The 23,315-nt window shown below is 38.5% G+C and overlaps 2 protein-coding genes across 5 annotated transcripts in view; one reads left to right on the forward strand and one right to left on the reverse strand.

Moving 5' to 3' along the window:
• LOC131364618 (piezo-type mechanosensitive ion channel component 2) overlaps positions 1–10,485 on the forward strand; it is a 117,844-nt gene extending 107,359 nt beyond the window's left edge. For all 4 annotated transcript variants that reach the window (XM_058407862.1, XM_058407940.1, XM_058408014.1 and 1 more), the window contains exons 39-52: positions 2,520–2,702; positions 2,925–3,171; positions 3,305–3,437; positions 3,794–3,941; positions 5,077–5,291; positions 5,408–5,566; positions 5,867–6,014; positions 6,281–6,469; positions 7,404–7,496; positions 7,588–7,757; positions 7,903–8,019; positions 8,114–8,193; positions 9,223–9,433; positions 9,562–10,485. In XM_058407862.1, the coding sequence (XP_058263845.1) occupies positions 2,520–2,702; positions 2,925–3,171; positions 3,305–3,437; positions 3,794–3,941; positions 5,077–5,291; positions 5,408–5,566; positions 5,867–6,014; positions 6,281–6,469; positions 7,404–7,496; positions 7,588–7,757; positions 7,903–8,019; positions 8,114–8,193; positions 9,223–9,433; positions 9,562–9,814 (2,346 nt within the window). In that variant the 3' untranslated portion in view covers positions 9,815–10,485. The remainder of the gene's footprint in view (positions 1–2,519; positions 2,703–2,924; positions 3,172–3,304; positions 3,438–3,793; positions 3,942–5,076; positions 5,292–5,407; positions 5,567–5,866; positions 6,015–6,280; positions 6,470–7,403; positions 7,497–7,587; positions 7,758–7,902; positions 8,020–8,113; positions 8,194–9,222; positions 9,434–9,561) is intronic.
• Positions 10,486–11,189: 704 nt separating this feature from the next.
• Positions 11,190–19,879, reverse strand: napga (N-ethylmaleimide-sensitive factor attachment protein, gamma a). Its single transcript, XM_058408218.1, has 11 exons — positions 19,706–19,879; positions 19,529–19,596; positions 17,998–18,082; positions 17,802–17,819; positions 17,677–17,707; positions 16,143–16,252; positions 15,967–16,033; positions 14,503–14,573; positions 14,328–14,406; positions 14,022–14,231; positions 11,190–12,987 (listed from the first exon to the last, which is right to left on the reverse strand). Exons 1-11 carry the CDS (start codon positions 19,756–19,758, stop codon positions 12,844–12,846), a joined length of 936 nt encoding a protein of 311 aa, XP_058264201.1. The 5' UTR covers positions 19,759–19,879; the 3' UTR covers positions 11,190–12,843.
• Between the last annotated feature and the right edge of the window lie 3,436 nt (positions 19,880–23,315).

The following is a 23,315-nucleotide window of genomic DNA, read 5'->3' on the forward strand; positions in this document are numbered from 1 at the left end:
ATCATCTCTGTTACAGCTTCAGTAACACCGTCATCTCTGTTACAGCTTCAGTAACACCGTCATCTCTGTTACAGCTTCAGTAACACCATCATCTCTGTTACAGCTTCAGTAACACCATCATCTCTGTTACAGCTTCAGTAACACCGTCATCTCTGTTACAGCTTCAGTAACACCATCATCTCTGTTACAGCTTCAGTAAAACCTTCATCTCTGTTACAGCTTCAGTAACACCGTCATCTCTGTTACAGCTTCAGTAAAACCTTCATCTCTGTTACAGCTTCAGTAACACCATCGTCTCTGTTACAGCTTCAGTAACACCATCGTCTCTGTTACAGCTTCAGTAACACCATCGTCTCTGTTACAGCTTCAGTAACACCATCGTCTCTGTTACAGCTTCAGTAACACCATCATCTCTGTTACAGCTTCAATAACACCGTCATCTCTGTTACAGCTTCAGTAAAACCTTCATCTCTGTTACATCTTCAGTAACACCATCATCTCTGTTACAGCTTCAGTAACACCATCGTCTCTGTTACAGCTTCAGTAACACCATCATCTCTGTTACAGCTTCAGTAACACCATCATCTCTGTTACAGCTTCAGTAACACCATCATCTCTGTTACAGCTTCAGTAACACCATCATCTCTGTTACAGCTTCAGTAACACCATCATCTCTTTCACAGCTTCAGTAACACCATCATCTCTGTTACAGCTTCAGTAACACTGTCATCTCTGTTAAGCTTCAGTAACACCATAATCTCTGTTACAGCTTCAGTAACACCATCATCTCTGTTACAGCTTCAGTAACACCATCATCTCTGTTACAGCTTCAGTAACCCCATCATCTCTGTTACAGTTTCAGAAACACCATCATCTCTGTTACAGATTCAGTACCACAGTCATCTCTGTTACAGCTTCAGTAACACCATCATCTCTGTTACATCTTCAGTAACACCATCGTCTCTGTTACATCTTCAGTAACACCATCATCTCTGTTACATCTTCAGTAACACCGTCATCTCTGTTACATCTTCAGTAACACCATCATCTCTGTTACATCGTCAGTAACACCATCATCTCTGTTACATCTTCAGTAACACCATCATCTCTGTTACAGCTTCAGTAACACCATCGTCTCTGTTACATCTTCAGTAACACCATCATCTCTGTTGCATCTTCAGTAACACCATCATCTCTGTTACATCTTCAGTAACACCATCATCTCTGTTACATCTTCAGTAACACCATCGTCTCTGTTACAGCTTCAGTAACACCTTCATCTCTGTTACAGCTTCAGTAACACCATCATCTCTGTGACAGCTTCAGAAGCACCATCGTCTCTGTTACAGCTTCAGTAACACCGTCATCTGTTACAGCTTCAGAAACACCATCATCTCTGTTACAGCTTCAGAAACACCATCATCTCTGTTACAGCTTCAGAAACACCATCATCTCTGTTACAGCTTCAGAAACACCATCATCTCTTTCACATCTTCAGTAACACCGTCATCTCTGTTACAGTTTCAGAAACACCATCATCTCTTTCACATCTTCAGTAACACCATCATCTCTGTTACAGCTTCAGAAACACCATCGTCTCTGTTACAGCTTCAGTAACACCATCATCTCTGTTACAGCTTCAGTAACACCATCATCTCTTTCACATCTTCAGAAACACCATCATCTCTGTTACAGCTTCAGTAACACCATCATCTCTTTCACATCTTCAGTAACACCATCATCTCTTTCACATCTTCAGAAACACCATTATCTCTTTCACATCTTCAGAAACACCATCATCTCTGTTACAGCTTCAGTAACACCATCGTCTCTGTTACAGCTTCAGTAACACCATCATCTGTTACAGCTTCAGAAACACCATCATCTCTGTTACAGCTTCAGAAACACCATCATCTCTGTTACAGCTTCAGAAACACCATCATCTCTGTTACAGCTTCAGTAACACCATCATCTCTTTCACATCTTCAGAAACACCATCATCTCTGTTACAGCTTCAGTAACACCATCGTCTCTGTTACATCTTCAGTAACACCATCGTCTCTGTTACAGCTTCAGTAACACCATCATCTCTGTTACATCTTCAGTAACACCGTCATCTCTGTTACAGCTTCAGTAACACCATCATCTCTGTTACAGCTTCAGTAACACCGTCATCTCTGTTACATCTTCAGTAACACCATCGTCTATGTTACATCTTCAGTAACACCGTCATCTCTGTTACATCTTCAGTAACACCATCGTCTATGTTACATCTTCAGTAACACCGTCATCTCTGTTACAGCTTCAGTAACACCGTCATCTCTGTTACAGCTTCAGTAACACCATCATCTATGTTACAGCTTCAGTAACACCATCATCTCTGTTACAGCTTCAGTAACACCATCATCTGCATCAGCATTTTCAGCAGTCACTAAACTCATATTTCATAGATTGCACTCAATAAACTACTATTATTCCCGTGAAGGTAACTTTCTTTTCTTTCTTTTTTCCACTTCCAGGTGACCATAGTGATAAAATACTTCTTCCAGTTTGGCTTCTTCCCCTTCAATCAGAACATAGAGCTGGACAAGAGCAAACCGTTCCACCCACCTAATATAATAGGAGTTGAGAAGAAAGAGGGATATGTCCATTATGACCTGGTCCAGTTGCTGGCACTTTTCTTCCATCGCTCAATTCTTAAGGTACTTTTTAGAATTATGTTTCTTTAAGTATTATGCATATTATGGGGTTTGATCTGGGTAAAAATCAGTTTTCAGGTATCAGGCATCAGAGCTTTGACAACTCACCTGTTGTGTAACAAAGGGTATTTACTTTCATTGAAACTTGAACAATTTATAGAACATCACTTTTCTTTTGATTCTATAAATATGAATTTAGTCATTTTTATTCTCTTCTTGAATCAGTGTCATGGACTGTGGGATGAGGACGACACCAGATCAGAAGCTAAAAAGACGCTGTACAGTCACTCCGACTCGGACACAGAGAAACCCCCAGTCCGGAGGGAAAGGAGTTCACTGACCCGCAGCACTTTAACAGAGGCTACAAGCGTCCGTATCCCGAGAAAACTCTCAAACACGCCTTCCACCATGCGCCGACACAGTTCCAGTGCAGGATCACACATTTCCCAGAGATCAATACGTTCCAGAGGAGGTTAGCACACATAGTGAAACAAATACAAGAAAACTTTGTGTAAAGATTATTTTTACCAATGTTTGTGTTTAGATTTTGTCTTTTATATTTATTATATGTTTAATATAACATTTGTGTGTGTACGTGTCCACAGGCAGTTCAGTCACGAGGTCGAGTGTGTCTCGAGTGGGAAGTGTGTTAGGGGTTCAGCAGAAGAGCCGCAAGGAGCTAATTATGGAGAAATTTCGAGAGCAGCTCATCAAAGCCAAGAAATTTACAGTCAAAATGTAAATGTTCATCATATCTGCAATCCTTGTTAGCTTTATTCCAGCTCTTGATGTCTCACATGCATTAACTTGCTCTATAAAGATGATTTAATTCATTTATAATTTATTCCATGAAGCCATTTTATGTAGCAACCCACTAGCACTAAATGCAATATTTCAGAAGCCAGGTACACTGACGATGCAAAACATCCATTAAACCCTTCTTAAAAGTTTTATGACATCTTGATCATGATTTATTATTAATATTGTTATTATTATTATTATTATTATTATTATTATTATTTTACCAATACATACAGTAAATGTTTGAATACTGGTTTACATGAAAAGTTTCTCCAACATGTATGTGATTTCAGAGCCCTGGATATCTTCGTTCCAATTCGTCAGTTCTTCTACAATCTGATCCACCCAGAATACAGCGCTGTGACAGACGTCTATGTCCTCATGTTCTTGGCCGATACCGTCGACTTCATCATCATCGTTTTTGGGTTCTGGGCTTTTGGGGTGTGTTCAGCACTGCTATTACCTCTGAAGCCCTAAGTGTAATGTAAAGTCACCCACTGATTCACTGGATCTGGTCAGTCATTTATTGGGTGTGTCCAAAATGTAATAAATGCCCCAGTTAGGAGCGACTGGGAGGCATGAAGACATCCAGTAATGCTTAAACTGAAAGTTTGCATAGATTACTGCCTTCTGATGTACACATAATTTAGATATTGCATAATTCTGTCCATCAGCCTGGGTGAAGGAACTGGCCTGGACATAAGTGATATTAGATTGTACTACAAAAGTGGAGCAGTTTATAAGCAAAAAATTTATTATTGATTTTTTAAATTATTATTATAGGAATTTCTTTCTAGTCACAGAATGTTCTGTACAGTATATAGAGTATTAACAATTACATTTATCTTAAACATTTGAGGCTAATTACAATGATATGACTTGCGCTGCTCTCAAAGCATATTACAAACTTATCCTTACAGGCATTTTTGTTTTCAGAGGTTTTATGGATAACTCGAGTCAAAATGCAAAAAGATATGGTGAAGACTTAAGCTACCTAAAAATGTTTACAACTTTAGATGTTGTCCTGTGTTTAGTAATAAATTGCTTGATGTGGTGGTTTCACAGGAAAATACCTAGATTTATACATCCAAAAAATTCAAAAAATTCTAATTTTATTTTCAGACAGCTGACACAGTCTGAAGGTTAAGAGTCTTTATTTTCTAACAGGCAAACGAATCCAAAATCTAGAGTAGAATTAGTGTCAGGGAACAGGCAGAAATCAGGCAGAGTTTCTAACTATAAATACAAGAGTAGTAAAATGTAAGCCTTGGTATTGACAGGTAAAGACATTTAAAATATACTTGTCAATGATCAATAGTTGAGTTCAAGTAGTTCAATAGTTGAGATCAACTGTGAGTCTTTAAATGATTGTATAATTGAGTCAAGGTGTGTACAATCAGAACGAAGGTGAAGGTGAGAGAGTTTGTGCTGGTTTCTTGGATGCTGTAGACCTTATCTCTTAAATATCATAATGAAATTAAACTCAACTTAGTTAGACATTGTGTTAAGAAAGCACACAGGCATTTTAGAAAGTTAAGCATGAATTTAAATCCTATATCTTTCCATGTCTTAATAGAAACACTCTGCTGCAGCAGACATCACATCATCACTGTCAGAGGATCAGGTCCCTGAAGCATTCCTCGTCATGGTCCTCATCCAGTTTGCGACTATGGTGGTGGACCGTGCGCTCTATCTCAGGAAGACTGTTATGGGGAAAGTTATCTTTCAGGTCATATTAGTGTTCGGTATCCACTTCTGGATGTTCTTCATACTTCCAGGAGTCACTGAGAGGTAAATGACTTGGTTATATCCAAAATGGAGCATATAGATAGTTAAGACTTAAATTACACATATAAATAAAACTGTATTCTCAGTGCTTTAGTTGGTTTGTTATTTTGTTCTGTTAGGCGTTTCAGTCAGAACATGGTGGCTCAGCTCTGGTATTTTGTCAAGTGCATCTACTTCGGTCTGTCAGCCTACCAGATCCGCTGTGGCTACCCAACACGTGTGCTGGGCAACTTCCTGACCAAAAGCTATAATTATGTCAACCTTTTCCTCTTCCAGGGGTGAGAACCTTCCAGCACACATCACTGCCCTGCCAAATAAATACTGAAGAGCAAATATACACATCATAAATAAAGCTGTAATGATGATGTTATAGCATTTGGTGAAATAAAAACATCTGGAAATTACTAATTATCAGTGAAAAGATTCAGTTTTTAGTAGCTGTGGTTACATAAATTGAAAAACAATTGATTGTAAAATGAAATCTAACATTAAAATGTTAAACTGTTAAAATGAACCAACATTATGTGTCCAGATACTCTCTGCAGTAAATCATTGAGAATGTACGATTTCACTTTCAGGTTCCGGTTGGTTCCTTTCCTGACTGAGCTGAGAGCCGTGATGGACTGGGTTTGGACAGACACTACTCTGAGTCTTTCTAACTGGATCTGCGTGGAGGACATTTACGCACATATCTTTGTGCTCAAATGCTGGAGGGAATCAGAGAAAGTGAGAAATATGCATTTACATGTTACAGCATGTATGCGTTTAGAAGAGTCTCACATTAACCCAGTAAAAAGGAGGAGAGAATATACACAGATGATGCAGTTGGTGTTGTAACTCAGCGTGTGCGAACATATGTTTTTACTGTATCTCACTGGAGACTGGAGGACTGACAGATGGGAATATCTGATGTGGGGATATTTGGCTGATATATTTCCCCTCCAGGAAAAACAATGATAGTAAGACAAATATGTATGTGTGTGTTTCATCAGAGGTATCCTCAGCCACGTGGACAAAAGAAGAAGAAGGTGGTTAAATATGGGATGGGTGGTATGATCGTCATGTTACTCATCTGCATCGTCTGGTTCCCGCTCCTCTTCATGTCTCTGGTCAAATCGGTGGCTGGTGTCGTCAATAAACCCCTGGATGTATCCGTCACCATCACACTGGGAGGATTTCAGGTGCATCTTCACTTTATTTATTATATTTATTTATGCAAGGACTGTGTGGGGAAAAAATATCAAATTAGAATGCATGCGCCATAGTTTGCTACTAGTGGAGAGTATTCACCCCCCCACCCTTGAACTTTTGTACTGTTACAACCAGTAACTGGATGTGGTAGCTTAGTGTTTAAAGCATTGGACTACTGATCGGAAGGTCTACCAAGTTGCCACTGCTGGGCCTTTGAGCAAGGCCCTTAACCCTCAGTTGTATAAAATGTGATAAATTGTCGCTCTGGATAAGGGCTTTTGCCAAATGTAACTGAAACAGACTTCACTATCAAGAATCTACACAAAATAGTCCACTATATTTATTATATACTGTCCTATGATGGAAATAAAACTGTAAAACTAGAATATAAATGAAAAGAAAATGCACTAGAAGAAAAGAAGAATCTAAAATAAAAAGAATATCAAGTATAAAAAGAATATAAGAATATAATATAAAATAGACTATCATTATAACAATATATAAAAAATAAAAATAGAATAAAAATAAATAATAGAATAAAAATAGAATTAGCAGAATAGTGATGGTTGGATGGGTGTGGACAGAATATAGATATAATGTGGACAGAATATAGATATAATGTGGCCGGAATATAGATATAATAGTGTGACGTAGTTGAAACGTTGACATATCCAGCAGACGTATCCAGCTTAGCTCTGCTGGATGTCCACCAAAAGTAAGTGAACAGATGAGGAGTGCATTAAGCAAGTTCTAGAGGGGCGAATTCTAATGCAAGGCATTGTAGAAAAGAAATAATCAAGGTGACAAAACATTCCACAATATCAAATCTGTTTTTCTTGTAGATAAATTTAATAAGTTGCATGAAATGAAACTTTAAATTGTTGAACATTAACAGCACTGACTTTATTACTGCGTGCCTTGCAGCCAATCTTCACCATGAGTGCTCAGCAAAATCAGCTGAAGGACATCACCGAGGCAGAATTCCTAGAGTTTATGAATTCCTACAACTACATTCCGGTATGTTCCGGTAAAAACATAGCATGTGCACAATTATATTGTACTCACAAGATGTAGAACATAATGAATCCCCTTCTTGTCTTGATTCCAGAGTGCAATGCAGTTTTTAGAGGCCTACACCGCAGAGGATGTGACAGTAGCTGAGCTAGAAGGAAGTTCAAACTCTCTGTGGACCATCAGCCCACCCAGCAGGAAGAACCTCATGGATGTATTAAGCAAAGAGGACCAATTTCCTGTCACAATGTCCTGGACTATACAGAGGTAATGAACACATCACAGAAATACAGTGAATGTAATGAACTCACTAGTATGAGAGAGAAAAATAATTCACTAATACTGCTGTTTGGAATTGAATAACATAAAAGGTGGACTTTTTAAATAGTTCTTTCTGTATTATATCTTTTAGGAATCTTAGTCTTGGGGCTAAGGCTGAAATTGCCATGGACAAGCATGTTACATATCTGGATATGAATACAAGGCAAGAGTTAATAGATTTGCTGAACGGAACGAGGAACAAAGCTGTGTGAGTAAAAATTCTGTACTGAATTTAATCTCTAATTCCTACATGTTTAATTCCTAAAGGCATAATGTTGTGCCCTGTTTCTTGTCGTTTACAGAGTTATAAAACAGGTTTTCCCGTGTTTCATTCGAGCTCCCAGTGACTCAAATGCAAAACCTATAGAACAGCTTTTTAAAGGTAAAGTATGGATCTAAAAAAGCATCTGACTTACTGATTATTTACTTTCATATGAATACAACAGTATTTTTTCCAGGGTAGATTCTGTCCACTACACCTGTATGTGCGATTACAGTGGAAAAGTATTTACAGTGTGGAAAAATGCGCATAAAGCTTGTGTATTGAAATCTCATTTATAATAGAGGTCTAATGGTAGCTCATTTAAAATATAGAAATTATTATAACAAAATACTTTTTCAGTTATATACCAGAGCAGTGTTGAATTCACGATTCTAAATGGTCAGAAGGTGTTTTCTCCTAAAAGCAGCTTTGACAGTAGAACCAGCTGTAGGACAGATGTTCACAGGTGTTTATTAATGTGCTCAATCAACAGCTACATAGTGACTTGTATGGCAGATGCTTTACATGAACTATGAGTAATAAAACAGATTTTTTAAAAACCTGGTGTTATTTAGCAAAAAAATACACATCTAACATGGTATGGTGAAGTTTCCTGTGAGTTTGTTTAACATTGAGGGAAGGAATCTCCTGTGTCAGCACTGTGTAACAGTTAGTATGTTTTCTGCCATGAGAGAATATATAAGACAGTTACAATAAAAAGTGTTGTTTGTTTGTCTTATCAGCTTGTTTAAGAGAAAGATATAATGTAAGTGATAACAGGAACTAACCTGCTTTAAAAAATGAAATTGTACAATAAAATGTGTCATTCTTCTAATCTAAAATAATGTTTTACATTATTGGGAAGTCATAAGAAATTTTTCTCTCTAAAAAGGGCCAGAAATGACCAGTTATATTCATTAAGAGCTTAATTTACAAATACCTTTGGATTCTAGAGAAATCCATATTGTGCATACATTTAGTGTCCTTAAGTTCCCATTATAACAGTGTTTGTAATAAATTTCTTATCAGCGGTAATCAGATATACATTACAGATATGGTAAATAGAGAGCGGTTTGAAAATATTGGTGTATTCCTTAAATGCATGTGGGATCTTTGAAAAGATTAATGAGCTCTAATCCCTTAATCTAGAGGGTGAATATAAGGACATCCTTTTGGACCTGGAGCGCACCAATAACAGCGGTGAGGTTCAGGAGTGGTGGATCGTGGACCAGCCATCTGCAGAGAAGATCAACATCAGATTTGGAGCGAAGGCAGAAATGATGGGGGAGGCTGGACTGCAACTGTACGTCTTCAATGATAAAGTTAGTCCTCCCAGCCTGGGCTTTCTTGCTGGCTATGGGTAAGATCAGCTGACCTTATCATAAAAGTATACTTTTTTGTTTTCTCTTTTCCACCACTAATATGCCCACACACAGCAGGATTTAGCAGTACGTCATATTAAAGTGTTGTTAATCTTCTCTCTCACAGCATCATGGGTCTGTATGCGTCTGTTGTGCTGGTCATAGGCAAGTTTGTGCGTGAATTCTTCAGCGGGATCTCACACTCTATCATGTTCGAGGAGCTGCCTTGTGTGGATCGCATCCTCAAATTGTGCACCGATATCTTCCTGGTACGAGAAACTGGAGAGCTGGAGCTGGAGGAAGATCTGTACGCCAAGCTCATCTTCCTCTACCGCTCACCAGAGACCATGATCAAGTGGACCAGGGAGAAGACTAAATGACCCAACGAGAGTCTACAAGGAACAGGGAGAAATGAAGCTCGAGTTGAAGGACATGCCGCTGAGGAGGCAGGGGAGCGTGTTCTCATAATCAGTGTGCTCTCATGATAATGAATTTAAAAAATGGCCTCCAATTGTGGAGTCTTTAACAATGTGACCAATGAGGTTTAGCTAAACTGAACCTGAAAAGCCAAAGGACTTGGGGACTAGAGCAGCTTCCATAAACGTTACTAAGCAGGGATAAGCTGTGTTCTAGCACCCCCTACCTGTTCAAACAGACATGAACTGGATTGTGCAATATACTGTCCTGGTAGCTGTAAACACAAGAGCAAGATAAAAAAATAAATAAAAAAAAGACAGTGACTGAAAGACACTAGCCACTTTTGACTCAAGAGAAAATGATGGGAAGTGCTTGGGTCCTTCATAAAAAAAAAAAAGGCAAATCAGAGACAAGACATATCACCAGGATTCATTCACAGTGATTGAAAGTGTGGGAACCTGATGACCACGTTGTCAGGAGTATCATCTCATCAAAACAGTATTTAGTTTGTTTTTCCATATATGGCAAGGAACAGCCACAGCATCAACTCTTCTTTCATGCAGTTACAGATATTCTGTGTACAGTGGGGTGGGATTGCGGTTTCACTGACCTGAGCATAAAGCACATTTTGGAACCCTGGTGTCTGAGGTGTCTTTTCTGTTTGAGAAATTCGTCCAGTAAATGTAATAATTAGGATCACACTTCGGGAAAGGACAGATACTGCAATGTCCATCAGAAATGGGATGCTGCAGGACCCACTTAGAACTTTGCAAGAGCAGGTGGTAAGATGTGTAACTCACAAGACTATAAGAGCATGCTTAATGCTGTTGTATTGTCTAATAATTGCTTCATCCTGACCGGTGTCATTATCAGTTTAAAAGCAGAATTTAAAACCTTCTGGAGTGGACAGGATTGGTCAAATTATATGTGGGAGAGGTGGGATTGGCCGACCTAGCTGCAGGAATTGGTTTAGGTTTCTGGCCAAGTATATCAGAGCACTGGTCAAGGGGGAGGTGGAGGTATTGTTATTTCTGGAGTAGGTTTAATATACAAGCTTGTGTGGGAAAACAACAGCACGGGTAATGCCAATGTGGGAGAGCATAGACTTGGTCAAGACAGTGTGGAAGCTGATGGGACTGGTCAAGATTTGAGAGTGAGTGGAAGTGGTCAAGCCAATGTAGGAGTGGTCAGAATTGGTCAAGCCAGTGTGAGAATGGGTGGCATTGGTTACGTAAATGCCTGAACAGGTGGGAGTATACAGGATTGATCTGAATTCCTTTGGGAGTGGGATTCAAGAAAAAAATAACGATGCTAGATATAATACAAACCACAACAATGTAAGATTCATGTTTTATATCAGAGTTTTGTACTTTTTTCATCAAAATGCTGACGCTACACATTTACACACTGGTTTACAAGTTTACATGCAATTCAGACATTTTAGAGTTTATAGATAGTTTGTCTAGAACATGCACACATCATTTCAAAGCATGAAATGGAATTATAAAGGACAAGAAAAATTGCACAAGATATCTTCTTACAAAAGCTGTCACATCATACATCACTTCCTTCCAACACCTAGGAAAAGAATTTCTTGCTAAACTACTTCAAAGAGAAATTGTTCCCTGAAGTTTCAATTCATATAGTGTGTTTTTTTCCCCCATAACCAATATGCAGGAAAATACATTACATTATGATCCAGGAAGTAATATTAAGGCATTTCATGCACTTTTATTGTATCGTTAATAAGCATATCCTCTGAATATAGTTTGGATTTGAATGTGTTATGAGATTGATGGAAACAGTGGCTGATGAGTGATCATATGACTGAAGTCAGTGATTAAGGAAGGATCATTAATCATTAATGTTTTGACTTTAAATCTTCAGGCACGATTGTTTTCAACACTGCAGCATGTAAGGTAAACTGGTACTGAGATTTAAATTATACTATAATAAAAAAAAAAGGGGTGTAATGATTGTATTACCGTGACAATCACTTTATATAAATTAACCCTCAGGCAGCGTGTTACCATGACAAAAATAATGTACAGGTTATATTAAATAAGTTTTTGATTTTTCACCTATTACTGTGTAGAATTTTAGATCTTATGTGTATGTTTTTTATTATTCTGCATACACATTACACATAGTAAAATGTACTAATATCTCATTCACTTCATGAACACTTGAGAGAGTACTGTTAGGAAACGCAAAAACCAGAACGTTCAGATCATCAGATGATGACTGAATGCAACGATCATGCTTCTGCTCTCTACTGTTGAAAGTATTTGATAAGGCAGATGAATCCATGCCAAGGCTAGGTGAAAATATATGGTGCAGTAACAGAAACTACACCCTAAGTGGAAAGCTGCTCTTGAATGTTCAACCCTAACCCGCTTCCCATGATGGAAGCAGAGCCTTAATGCTCTGAAATCATTTCAGAAGCATTGAGCAACAGTGTGTAAAGCTACACCCCCTACACTAGAAGCACACATTGTGGATTAAAGGAAAACTCCACCCTAAAGCACACTTCTATTGAAATATTTGTGATTGTATACTTAGCACTTTGCCTGTTCGCAGGTTGATGCTGTATTTATATTATTACTGTGGGATTTTAGCGATTTGTTAAGTGACAAGGGATGTTGCTACAGTTACAATGGAGAAAAAAGGTCAGCAATCTTAAACATCAGGGATCCTGACCAGGTTATGGACAAAAATGCCAACTGCTTTATAAAAATAAATCTTGGATGTCAAATCATTGATGATAACATGTTAATTATAAAAATGAATATCAGGGTGAATTTTTCCTTTAGACCACATTTTGGCTGTGACTCAATTCACCAATTCCAGATGAAGCGTTAAACCTAAACATTAAAATACACAAAGAAAAAGATGGATTTGTGTTTTTCAACAGCAGGATGCACAGTACAGGAAAATCTCTCCCTGTGGCTGAAAATGGACACTGGGATGAAGCAATGTTATGGACAAGTAACTAACAGAGTCCTCCTGCATACTCGTCCTCATCTTCCTCAGGTTTATCAGCTGCACTGTTCGCTCCTCCATCTCCAGGAGCAGCGGCTGCCTTCTTCTTCTTCCCTCCTCCAGGCACACCGAGAGTGATGGCCAGCTTAGCATACTAGAAAACAAAATATTACGGTCTACTTGAGTAGTGAAACATAAAAAGGTAAGAATCTAAGGCTCTTAAAATCGCTGCAGAAAAATATTTTAGCTACTAAATAATCAGGTATTTAACGTTACTAATTCCTAGAATTCCTATAAAACACGAGGTACTAATACAGGAATAGTATTATAAAGGATTTTCACTATTTTACTGTAAAACATTTAACATTTTATTACTGATGTAATCTATTGTAGAACTATCGGCACCCTAATCAAAATTAATCTGTAACCTAATGACCACAGTGAGTGGCATGTTTAGCTTATATGTATAGCTTTATTAAAACCCAATATTATTCAACCATAAACAGAAATCTTATAATGATTTTGTCCTTCTGAAATCCCTATAGTTGATATCTGAAAATGTCTCCTTTAGGAAGAACAGCAGCAATGAGCCACTTCCTGTAAAATGTGGCGACACTTGTAGAAGGAGCTGGAGCAGAACATTAATCACCTTTACATTTAAAGACTTGTGCTTGTCCACAGCCTTCAACAGATAATAGAAATTAAACCTGAGAAAGCATCCTATGGTCAAGATCTTGTCTTGTTAAAATGTTAATCATTGTGTGCAATATTTTAATAGTCAATGCTATTAATAGAAAGTGTTTCCATGAAAACCTTTTTTAACATCTCAGCAGTTGGATGAATTGAACATGAACGGTAAAAAACCTTAAGGAAATGAAATCTCGCTCACTGAAACACTGACTCCTTGAAAGAGCCAAAACTCCCATCACAACTGATGAGACTACATCCTCTAAAAATGAAAATACGTGAGCTGCAAACTGAAATTTACAACACGACACTAAATACTACAGTGTATCAGTACAACAATGATGTTATTATAGCTATTTAGGCATTCATTCTAGTGTGTAGAATGTATTTTGGGCTGCATTATTTACGGTGCACAGCCCCTTTTACTAAATCTACCCATTAAACAACAAAGTTAGAAAGTGGTGAGCTGATGTTTTCAGACAGAGCTGATGTAGCACTTACGTCATTGTCCATGTATTTGAACAGTGGCGAGTTGCAGACACGGGCCACCTGCTCTTCATCCTGCTGATCATATCCCTGTAACAGCTGCTCCAACGCAACGCAGTCCTCACTCCCACTGAATCCTGGGATACTGTAGCTTTCTCTCACACACTTATCAGCCGCTACGAAATCTCCTCGGTGTAAGTGAACCAGCACTTGTGCGATGGTTTTCTAAACGCAACAGAGCAAAAGATCGGCTATATTACAAGGTATGTAAGAGCTGATCATTTGATTCATTAAAACGAGAATGGGTAAAAGGGGTCATACCTTAAAACACGTCGGGTAATTTTCTATGTCTCTGTACATATTCTTTTCCTTTTGGATTGAAACTGCTGCTTCATCAAACCTTTAGGGGGGGAAAAAAACATGAGAAACTGTGAATTAGGATAAAGTATATTCCGCTATAAAGTGGATAATACACAGTTTGGGTGCACTGCTTTACTTCTTTTGTCTGACGAGGAGTCGAGACGCTTTGCCGAGCAGCTCCACGGCCTGCCGCAGACGTTCCTCGTTCTGTAACAGACAAGAATAACTGCTCAGTATCTGCTATACCGTAGTATTTACACTACGAATCAGCAGGGGCCTTTCTGTTTGGACTTTGCATGTTCTCCGCATGCCTAGGTGAGTTTACTCTGGTTTTCTCCCACAGTCGAAAACATGTACATTAGGTTGACTGGTAATTCTAAATTGCCCATAATAGTGAGTGTGTGTGGTTGTCTGTCTATATGTAGCCCTGTGATGGACTTTCGCCCAATGTGCGCTGGGATAGGCTCCAGCAGATCCCCGTGACCCTGATTAGGAATAAAGCGGGTATAGAAAATGGATGGATGGATGTTATCATGTTAAAGTTGGGAGCTCCCAGGATAAAGTCTCTCCCCGACAGATGGTAGAATAATTTAGTTTATTTCCAACATTTTACAAAGGCAGTCATCCCATAATTCTCTTCACTGAACAAGCATTACTAAAAGGTTTGCAAATCATGGTGGAAGGATGAATTAATTGTATCATGTACTATGCAATCAGAGCCTCGTTTATTCAATCGCACATGTGCAAACTAATTAACCAGTGAGCTGTGTGTGTAAGCTTTCACTTGCCAGGTTTTTCAGAATTAAAGGGGCTGAATAAGTATGAATGAATCATCTCACACACATGATTTAACTGATTTTGAGAAATGAAGACTTTGTGATTAATAAAGGAACTTGCAAAAGCTTTAGATTATGTGGTTATGTGAATATCTACTTGTTACAAGTCTCTGTGAATGTGTTGTGACTAAATAAAAGATTAGAAAAATTTCATTAACAGCAGATCATCCGATGCCGGATGCCCTGCCCTCCCATTTTATCCGCTCTTTTCAGACCAGCACTGAGACTTAACCCCTCGGTGGCTGCGTAGGTTCCCTGCCTGGAAATCAAACCCAGGCCATGATGGTGAGTATGCAGGATCCGGCTGCTGGACCATCAGGGAACCGAAAAATTTCATTAAAATAAGCCTGTGATTTTTAATGCAACTGTCAGAGGTGCTGCTTTAGAAAATTTATCACCACAATATTATAAGGAGGATGAAATCTTGCTATTTATTTAGTAATAAATGATGAAGAGAAAATAAATCTTGATAAAATATTTTATAGCATTAAAAAAAACTACTGGTTACTGTGAGAGATGAGTGAAAAGGCATTCAGTGTAAAAGATCTGTAGCTGATGAGACCTGGGGTAAGTATATTGAGTTAATGTAATGTGATGTGGATGTTATTTCTTTATATAAACCAGCTTTGATAATAAAGCTATGTGAGTGCATAAATATAATTATAAATGAAAATACCTGCTCAAATACCCACATTACTGTAGCCACAGCTGATTCACACAAAGTCGGTGACGTTTTCACGCTCAAACATTTTATTGTCGCTCACCTCAAACACTGACGCAGCTTTCTGATAGAGGTCCACAGCTTTGGCTAAATCCACAGTTTCGATCAACCTGCCAATCAGATTGTCAGTGTTATTCTAATAAATTACATGTGATCATGACCACATTCTATTGGAGCAAGGTTATTCAAATATGTATCTTATCTAACGTAATCACTCACTTTCCAGCTCTGTCGAGAGCCATGGCAGCAGTGTCTGGGGTGCCATTCTCTATGTACATCATACTGGCTTTCTCTATGTACTGAATTGCCTCGGGCAGCCGCTGCATGTCCTGTAAAAAAAACAGAAGCAAAATATATCATGTTAACCTTTTGGAGAAGAGTTATAAGCTAGGAAATATATAGTTAAAGATATACTGGCAATACTCTTTGGCCTGGTTTGTATGCCTCAAACAGATTTAAAACTTCTCTTCTGAGTCTAATTCCACCCCAGTCTTCTACCTAATATTGTCTCAGGAATTTTTTCCTTGACACTGTTGCCTCTGGCTTGCTGTTCAAGAATATATTTATTTTAATTAAAAATCAATAATTATATAAGAATTGATATATTATAGTAACACTGCTTTGTGGCAATGTCCATTGTTACATTTAATTCCAAATCAGTCCTTCAAATACTCTTTTCTCAGACATCATTCGAACAAGCATCTCAAACACACAAGCAACAAGAAAACAGAAATCCTCCTCCACCTAGTGGTTTAAAAAGGAGCTGAGTCAGTATTCAAAACATGACTGGCAAATATTGTTGTGTCACAAAATCTAACAGCCTATCAGGAACCAATATGCAAATACCGACCACACAGTGCTTGGTTTGCCAGGGGAAAGGGGTGGTCCATGTAGATTTGGGTTGTTACTAATTTGCATATTCATCGACTTGTATGGGATTTCTTTATGAAGGAAAATGTAGGCATATCTCTCTGCCTCTTTCTGCTATTTAATCATTTTTTTAGAGCTGGACAGAATATGTTGAGCAGTGCTGGTATTCATTTCCCTAATGAATATTTAGAACTTTCCTTTTCTGTGCATAAGTGGACCACACAGGCAATTAAATACTCACTGGAAAGATTCCACCTAATGTTCAATTCATTTGGGATGAACCAAACACATAATTACTGGAAAGTTATGCAACCTAAATTATGTGCTAGTCTATTATGATAGTATGAATATGATATGTATCATTAAATCATGGTTAATATAATTCCAAAATGTTTTCTTTCTCCAAATTAAATATATTAACTGTTAAGAAAAAGCCAAACAGAAAACACCAAGGTATAATAATGTAGGGGGCTGAAGTCGATTGCACTTTATTATTTTCTCCTTATTGTATTTTTCTGACTGTTACACAGCTAGTGACATCGATTCAACTCTTACAGTGTAGGTTGGTTTTAAAGTTCCCCCACTGCTCATGTGGGCATCCATACCTCCTCCATCACCATGTGATTTCTCCTCCTCCTCTTATCAGCTCAAGAAACTATTACAATGCTTAATTTGTACAGCTGAAATCATCACTATATTCTCACATCACATGAACTTTTCCCTACTAGAACAAGGACAACCACCAGTTTCAGAAGCTCTCCTCAGATCAACACTAGCAAAATGTATGCACCAAGAGAGCGCCACACCATGACAGCTTCCTCAACTGTACTATCAATCTCATTACCCCAGAACAGTCATGTTTCTGACTTCTACATGAACTCACCTTCAGCATCATCCCTGCCTGCTCGAGGGCCCTGTGAAGAAGTGAAAGATCAGATTCAGTATCATCTGTAGACACACATGCAGATATCTGTAATGTTACAGCAATGGAGTGTTTCAAATTCTTACTTTGCAGCATGGAAAAGACTGGAGCATGACTTAAGGAAAAAAGTCCAGCAAGAGCATGATGTATTTTTAGTCAACATTGTGTAGGTGCGGTCTCATTCAGCAGTCAGAACACACAACAATGTCATCATAAAGATTAAATGGGGCACCATATCCGGATACATTCAGCTAACAAAGTCTCTGAGAGGTGAAAGGATACGTTCTGTTGTTGGTGTGAGCCTCTGCTTCTAGTAAGTAAGCATCTTTTGCTTCTTCAAGCTGTTTGGCATTTTTGAACGCGACAGCTGGATGTAAACAAAAAAAACGTGTTACACAAAGGAAATAGACAAATCACGTAAAAAGGAATACAGTGGCTCTGTATTATTGACGTGGGGTACAGCAGAAACTGAGTTAAAGGAAAAGCTAGGGTTGCACAATTTAGCTCACGATAAAAATGTTTGGCTTCAGTAAATCATTAAACATACCTAACTGCAACAATGGTAAGCTTAAAGACAATTTATTTAAATATTTATTTTTATTATCCCTGATGAAAATGTAATTATATATAAATCTTTAGAATGTCGCTGGATCCCCACACCCACACTACAAATTGTCAGGAACCAATGAGAGACAAATTACATATTCTTAATTTGTATTTATTATTTCCAATATACAATGATCAGGCATAACATTATGAGCACCCATCTAATATTGTGTTTTTGCCAAAGGAGCCCTGACCCGTCGAGGCATGGGCTCCACTAGGTCCCTGAAGGTGTGCTGTGGTATCTGGCACCACGATGTTAGCAGCAGATCCTTTAAGTCCTTTAAGTTGCGATAGTTGTGGGGCCTCCATGGATCAGACTGGTTTGTCCAGTACATCCCACAGATGCTTAATTGGACTGAGATCTGGGGAATTTGGAGGCCAAGTCAACACCTCAAACTCGTTGTCGTGCTCATCAAACCATTCCTGAAAGAGCCCACAGCCATCAGGGATTACCGTTTCAATTAAAGGGTGTATGTGGTCTGAAACAATGCTTAGGTAGGTGATACATGTCAAAGTAACATCCACATGGATGGCAGGAAAGCATGATACTGCCTCCGCCGGCTTGCCTTCTTCCCATAGTGCATCCTGGTTCCATGTGTTCCCCAGGTAAACAGCACACGCACCCAGCCATCCACGTGATGTAAAAACGAAAAAGAAAACCCAAAACAGGTGCCATGACGAGGAGATAATCAGTGTTATTCACCTGACCGCTACATTCTTACACTCAGTGCTTTTTCTTAGCTGCTGTATCAAATTGTGCTTGTTCATCATATTCGGATCGATATATTGGCACAACCTTCGGTCCCTGACTTTTCAGCTTTCGGTAGTGGAGATGACTGTAACAGTAAAAGGAATGCATTCTGTATTAACAGCCATGGATTTTGGAATGGAATGTTCATGATGGTCAAGACTCCTCCCAAATACAGAGTATGTATAATGTATGTTTTAGATTTGTTCTAATGGTGGCCAGCGTCCATGGCTGCTTCTAAATTATACATTATTGACATTATTATGTTCGGGCAGCACAGTCACTAACCATACATCAGCCTGCATAGAGGTGGATTAATGCATCACTCTGTGTGTGTGTGTGTGTGTATGTGTATATGTATATATATGTGTGTGTATGTATATGTATGTGTGTGTATATATATGTGTGTGTGTGTGTGTGTGTGTGTGTGTATTAAATGCAGATAAATGATGCCTTTACCTGCTTTCGCGTACTCTGACGCAGCGCTGTCATAATCCGGCTTCCACTTCATGAAACTGGTCTTTAAACTGGAATATTTAATCAGACACAAGACACAGTGTGTTTATAAACTGGATCTATTACACAGGAAGCTAGCGCTATAGAACAAACAAAACACATCGGATCATAAACACTCACTATTTTTCCGCTTTAGCGATGTGCTCATTGGCTTCGTTTATTTTCTGAGCCATGGTTCTGATCCAGATCCTTTCACCATGTAGTGTTTATATCACACGGAGATCTTACTCAGTGACTACCCGGTTTATTGTGATCGTTCCTCCTGACGTGCGATGACTTCCGGGTCGCTACTGATGAGCCATGAGTCCCCGCCTCCTGCTCTGCGATTGGCTACTTTACTGTCCAGTTATCAAAAATGCACGTGACAACAAAATGAACCGAGAACCTCCGGCGCTAGAGGGCGCTCCAGGCAGCTATGACAGGATGGGGTGAAACAGAACGGTGTATTAGCCATTTTAAATACAGTATAAATATTTCCATGCTACAGACACCGTTGAGTTCTACCAGATATTTCCAAATCTTCCACTCTCCCTATATATATATATATTTAACCCCCATAGCTGTATATCTTTATATATGACCAGGCATAACATTATGACCACCTGCCAGCACTATTGTGTTGGTCTCCCTTTTGCTGCCAAAACAGCCCTGACCCGTCATGCACTGTGTATTCTGACACCTTTCTATCAGAACCAGCATTAACTTCTTCAGAAATTTGAGCAACAGTAGCTCGTCTGTTGGATCGGATCACACGGGCCAGCCTTCACTCCCCACGTGCATCAATCAGCCTTGGCCGCCCATGACCCTGTCGCTGGTTCACCACTGTTCCTTCCTTGGACCACTTTTGATAGATACTGACCACTGCAGACCGGGAACACCCAACAAGAGCTGCAGTTTTGGAGATGCTCTGATCCAGTGGTCTAGATAACAATTTGGCCCTTGTCAAACTCAAAACCACCCATTAACAGGTGCCATGATGAGGAGATAATCAGTGTTTTTCACTTCACCTGTGAGTGCTCATAATGTTATGCCTGATTATGCACTTCTGGTTAGATCAGGGGTGTCCAGTTTTATCCACAAAGGGCTGGTGTGGGTGCAGGTTTTCGTTCCAATCAAGAAGTCGTCAAATCTAATTCCACCTGTTTGTGGTGTGACTTCTACTCGGTTGGAATGAAAAGCCGCACCCACGCCGGCCCTTTGCGGATAAGATGGGACACCCCTAGGTTAGATGCTAACTGCATTTCATTGCATAAACTTTGCACAATGACAATAAAGTTAAATCTAATCTAATATTTCTATGAGAAATATTTGTGTGATAGTAGTTTGGGTGCCAACGTACGTGTGATTTGTTTCCTACTGATATTACGTTTTCAGTGTAAATAAAAGTAATATACATTTCTCAATAAAAGTGAAACCATGCACATGTTTCAGAAAGATAACTTTTCAGTGCTTCAATAAATGTTGATGCCCTGTCCTCAACCTCAAAGTGGGGACCAGCACTGTATAAATGCTCAGGATGTTGGAAAGATATGCTCAGAAAACACACCTGGTTGTGACGGTTTGACCGTACATTTGACCATATTGTATGTAAAAATTCCTATTTTTAAAATTTATTTGTTAAACCATTTGACATCTCATGTTTAAAAACCTCTATTTCACATTATTAAAAAAATAATCTATTTTACATTATAAAAAATGCACATTTTAGTTCCCACTACATTCACCTAACCCTGCTACCTGAACACATAATTTACTCCTAGGAAATATTTGAAGTATTTCACGAGTCACACAGTCAACAGAAAGATGGATCATCCAAATTTCCTGAAGATCAGGGGAAAAGAAAATTCTGTTCTTTTTCATTATTTACAGTCAATAATCTTCTGATATTAACTGACAGTTGGCCTCAGTTATCAAGCTTTTTAGTAAAGATGTGTGTAAATGCCAGCACAAGCCAATCCAAACAAAAAAATGTCTGTCTGACTTACAGAAGTTTCTGCAATCGTGATTTTCTTTGCACTCATTTGTGTATATTGATCATCCGTAACGTGCGAAGTGTGTTCCCAGCACAGCTGTTTCGCATCCAGTGACACCCACAAAACCATGAAAGTTCAAGTTCATAGACAGCTGGGAGCACTGAGGCATTTGTTTACTGCTTATGACCATGCATAGACAGGCCAGACCTTCCTCTGTTTATATGACAGTATTTCTTTTGTCCTAATTGAAAAAATTATTACTTTTATTTGTCTTATTTTAAAAGTTAAGGGTTTGTGTTGGCTCACATTTCTTACTTATTATATTATAAATTGATTCCAGTAATTTAAAACAAAAGGTTTTAACGAAATGTTAGTGGTACTCTTAGTCCATGATATAGTGAATTAGCACAGGGTATGTTTTTGACTTTGAAGCACTTATATAAATCACTCTGAATAAGGGAACTTGCTAAAAGCTATAAAAGTATATATATATATATAAAAGTATATAAAAGTGCAGTAATCCATGAGAATTATTCCATCTGAAGTAGATCAAGTCAAGATTTATATTAGTTAGGCTTCTTATGCTTACATTTACACACATGCACAATTACAATGCAGCTGTGTTTTTGTTTTTTCAGGGATTTTTATAAATACCAAATTTCTTGTGTCAATACTTCTATAAAAGATTTACCAATAAAACTGTTTGTATCTAGTGTCATAAATTAGGCTGTCATAAAAAATGTGATTGAAAATAAATATATCATTGCCTCATGGATGCTAGTTAACCATGTTTTGTGTAGTTGCTAATTCTGTGCTTAAAAAGCAACCCTGTTACTTTCAAACCCGTTACAGAGCAAAATTAAGTCACTGACAGCAAAGAAACCTTTGTGAAAAATGAGATTCTCACACAATTTCCGTCAAGATATCAGTTAGCATCATGCTAGCTAAAATGTAAGAGATGTTTTTTTTCCATGTTCATTGGATTCTTTGGTGAAAAAGCCACTAATTTACTTTCACAAGCTAAAATCTGTATGATTCGTGGCAGATATATTTTTCTTTTGTGAATTTTACATGCATTTTTCATAAATGAAACTTTACACATTTCTATTTTAACCTTCTGTACTCTTTGGAATAAGTGTGTAAAGAGGCAGAAGTAAGGTGTCTGGGTTATTAAACATGAGAGAAGGCAAAGGCAGGGCTTAGAGCATGCTTAAAGCTCAGCTCATATATATATATATATATATATATATATATATGCAGTATGCGGCGTATGGTCTGAGCACTGACAGGCTGACCCCCCACCCCTTCAACCTCTGCAGCAATGCTGGCAGCACTCATACATATATTTCCCAAAGACAACCTCCGGATATGACACTGAGCACCTGCACTCAACTTCTTGGGTGGACCATGGCGAGGCCTGTTCTGAGGGGAACCTGACCTGTAAAACCGCTGAATGGTCTTTCCCACCATGCTGCAGCTCAGTTTCAGGGTCTTCTATCTTCTTATAGCCTAGGCCATCTTTATGTAGAGCAACAATTCTTTTTTCCAGATCCTCAGTTCTTTGCCATGAGGTGCCATGTTGAACTTCCAGTGACCAGTATGAGAAAGTGTGAGAGTGATAAGACCAAAGGTAACACACCTGATCCCCATTCACACCTGAGACCTTGTAACACTAAGTCACATGACACCGGGGAGGGTAAATGGCTAATTGGGCCCAATTTGGACATTTCCACTTAGGGGTGTACTCACTTTTGTTG

The sequence above is a fragment of the Hemibagrus wyckioides genome, linkage group LG01 (genome assembly GCF_019097595.1).
Source record: "Hemibagrus wyckioides isolate EC202008001 linkage group LG01, SWU_Hwy_1.0, whole genome shotgun sequence".
Lineage (NCBI taxonomy): Eukaryota > Metazoa > Chordata > Actinopteri > Siluriformes > Bagridae > Hemibagrus > Hemibagrus wyckioides.

Excerpts from the sequence above, each read along its gene's own strand:
- napga (XM_058408218.1), bottom strand. The coding sequence starts at position 19,758 with ATGGCTCAGAAAATAAACGAAGCCAATGAGCACATCGCTAAAGCGGAA. Across the intron at positions 14,574-15,966 it reads AAGCTGCGTCAGTGTTTGAG|AACGAGGAACGTCTGCGGCA; the intron begins GTGAGCGACAAT and ends TGTCTGTTACAG. Across the intron at positions 14,407-14,502 it reads CTCCTCGTCAGACAAAAGAA|GTTTGATGAAGCAGCAGTTT; the intron begins GTAAAGCAGTGC and ends CCCCCCCTAAAG.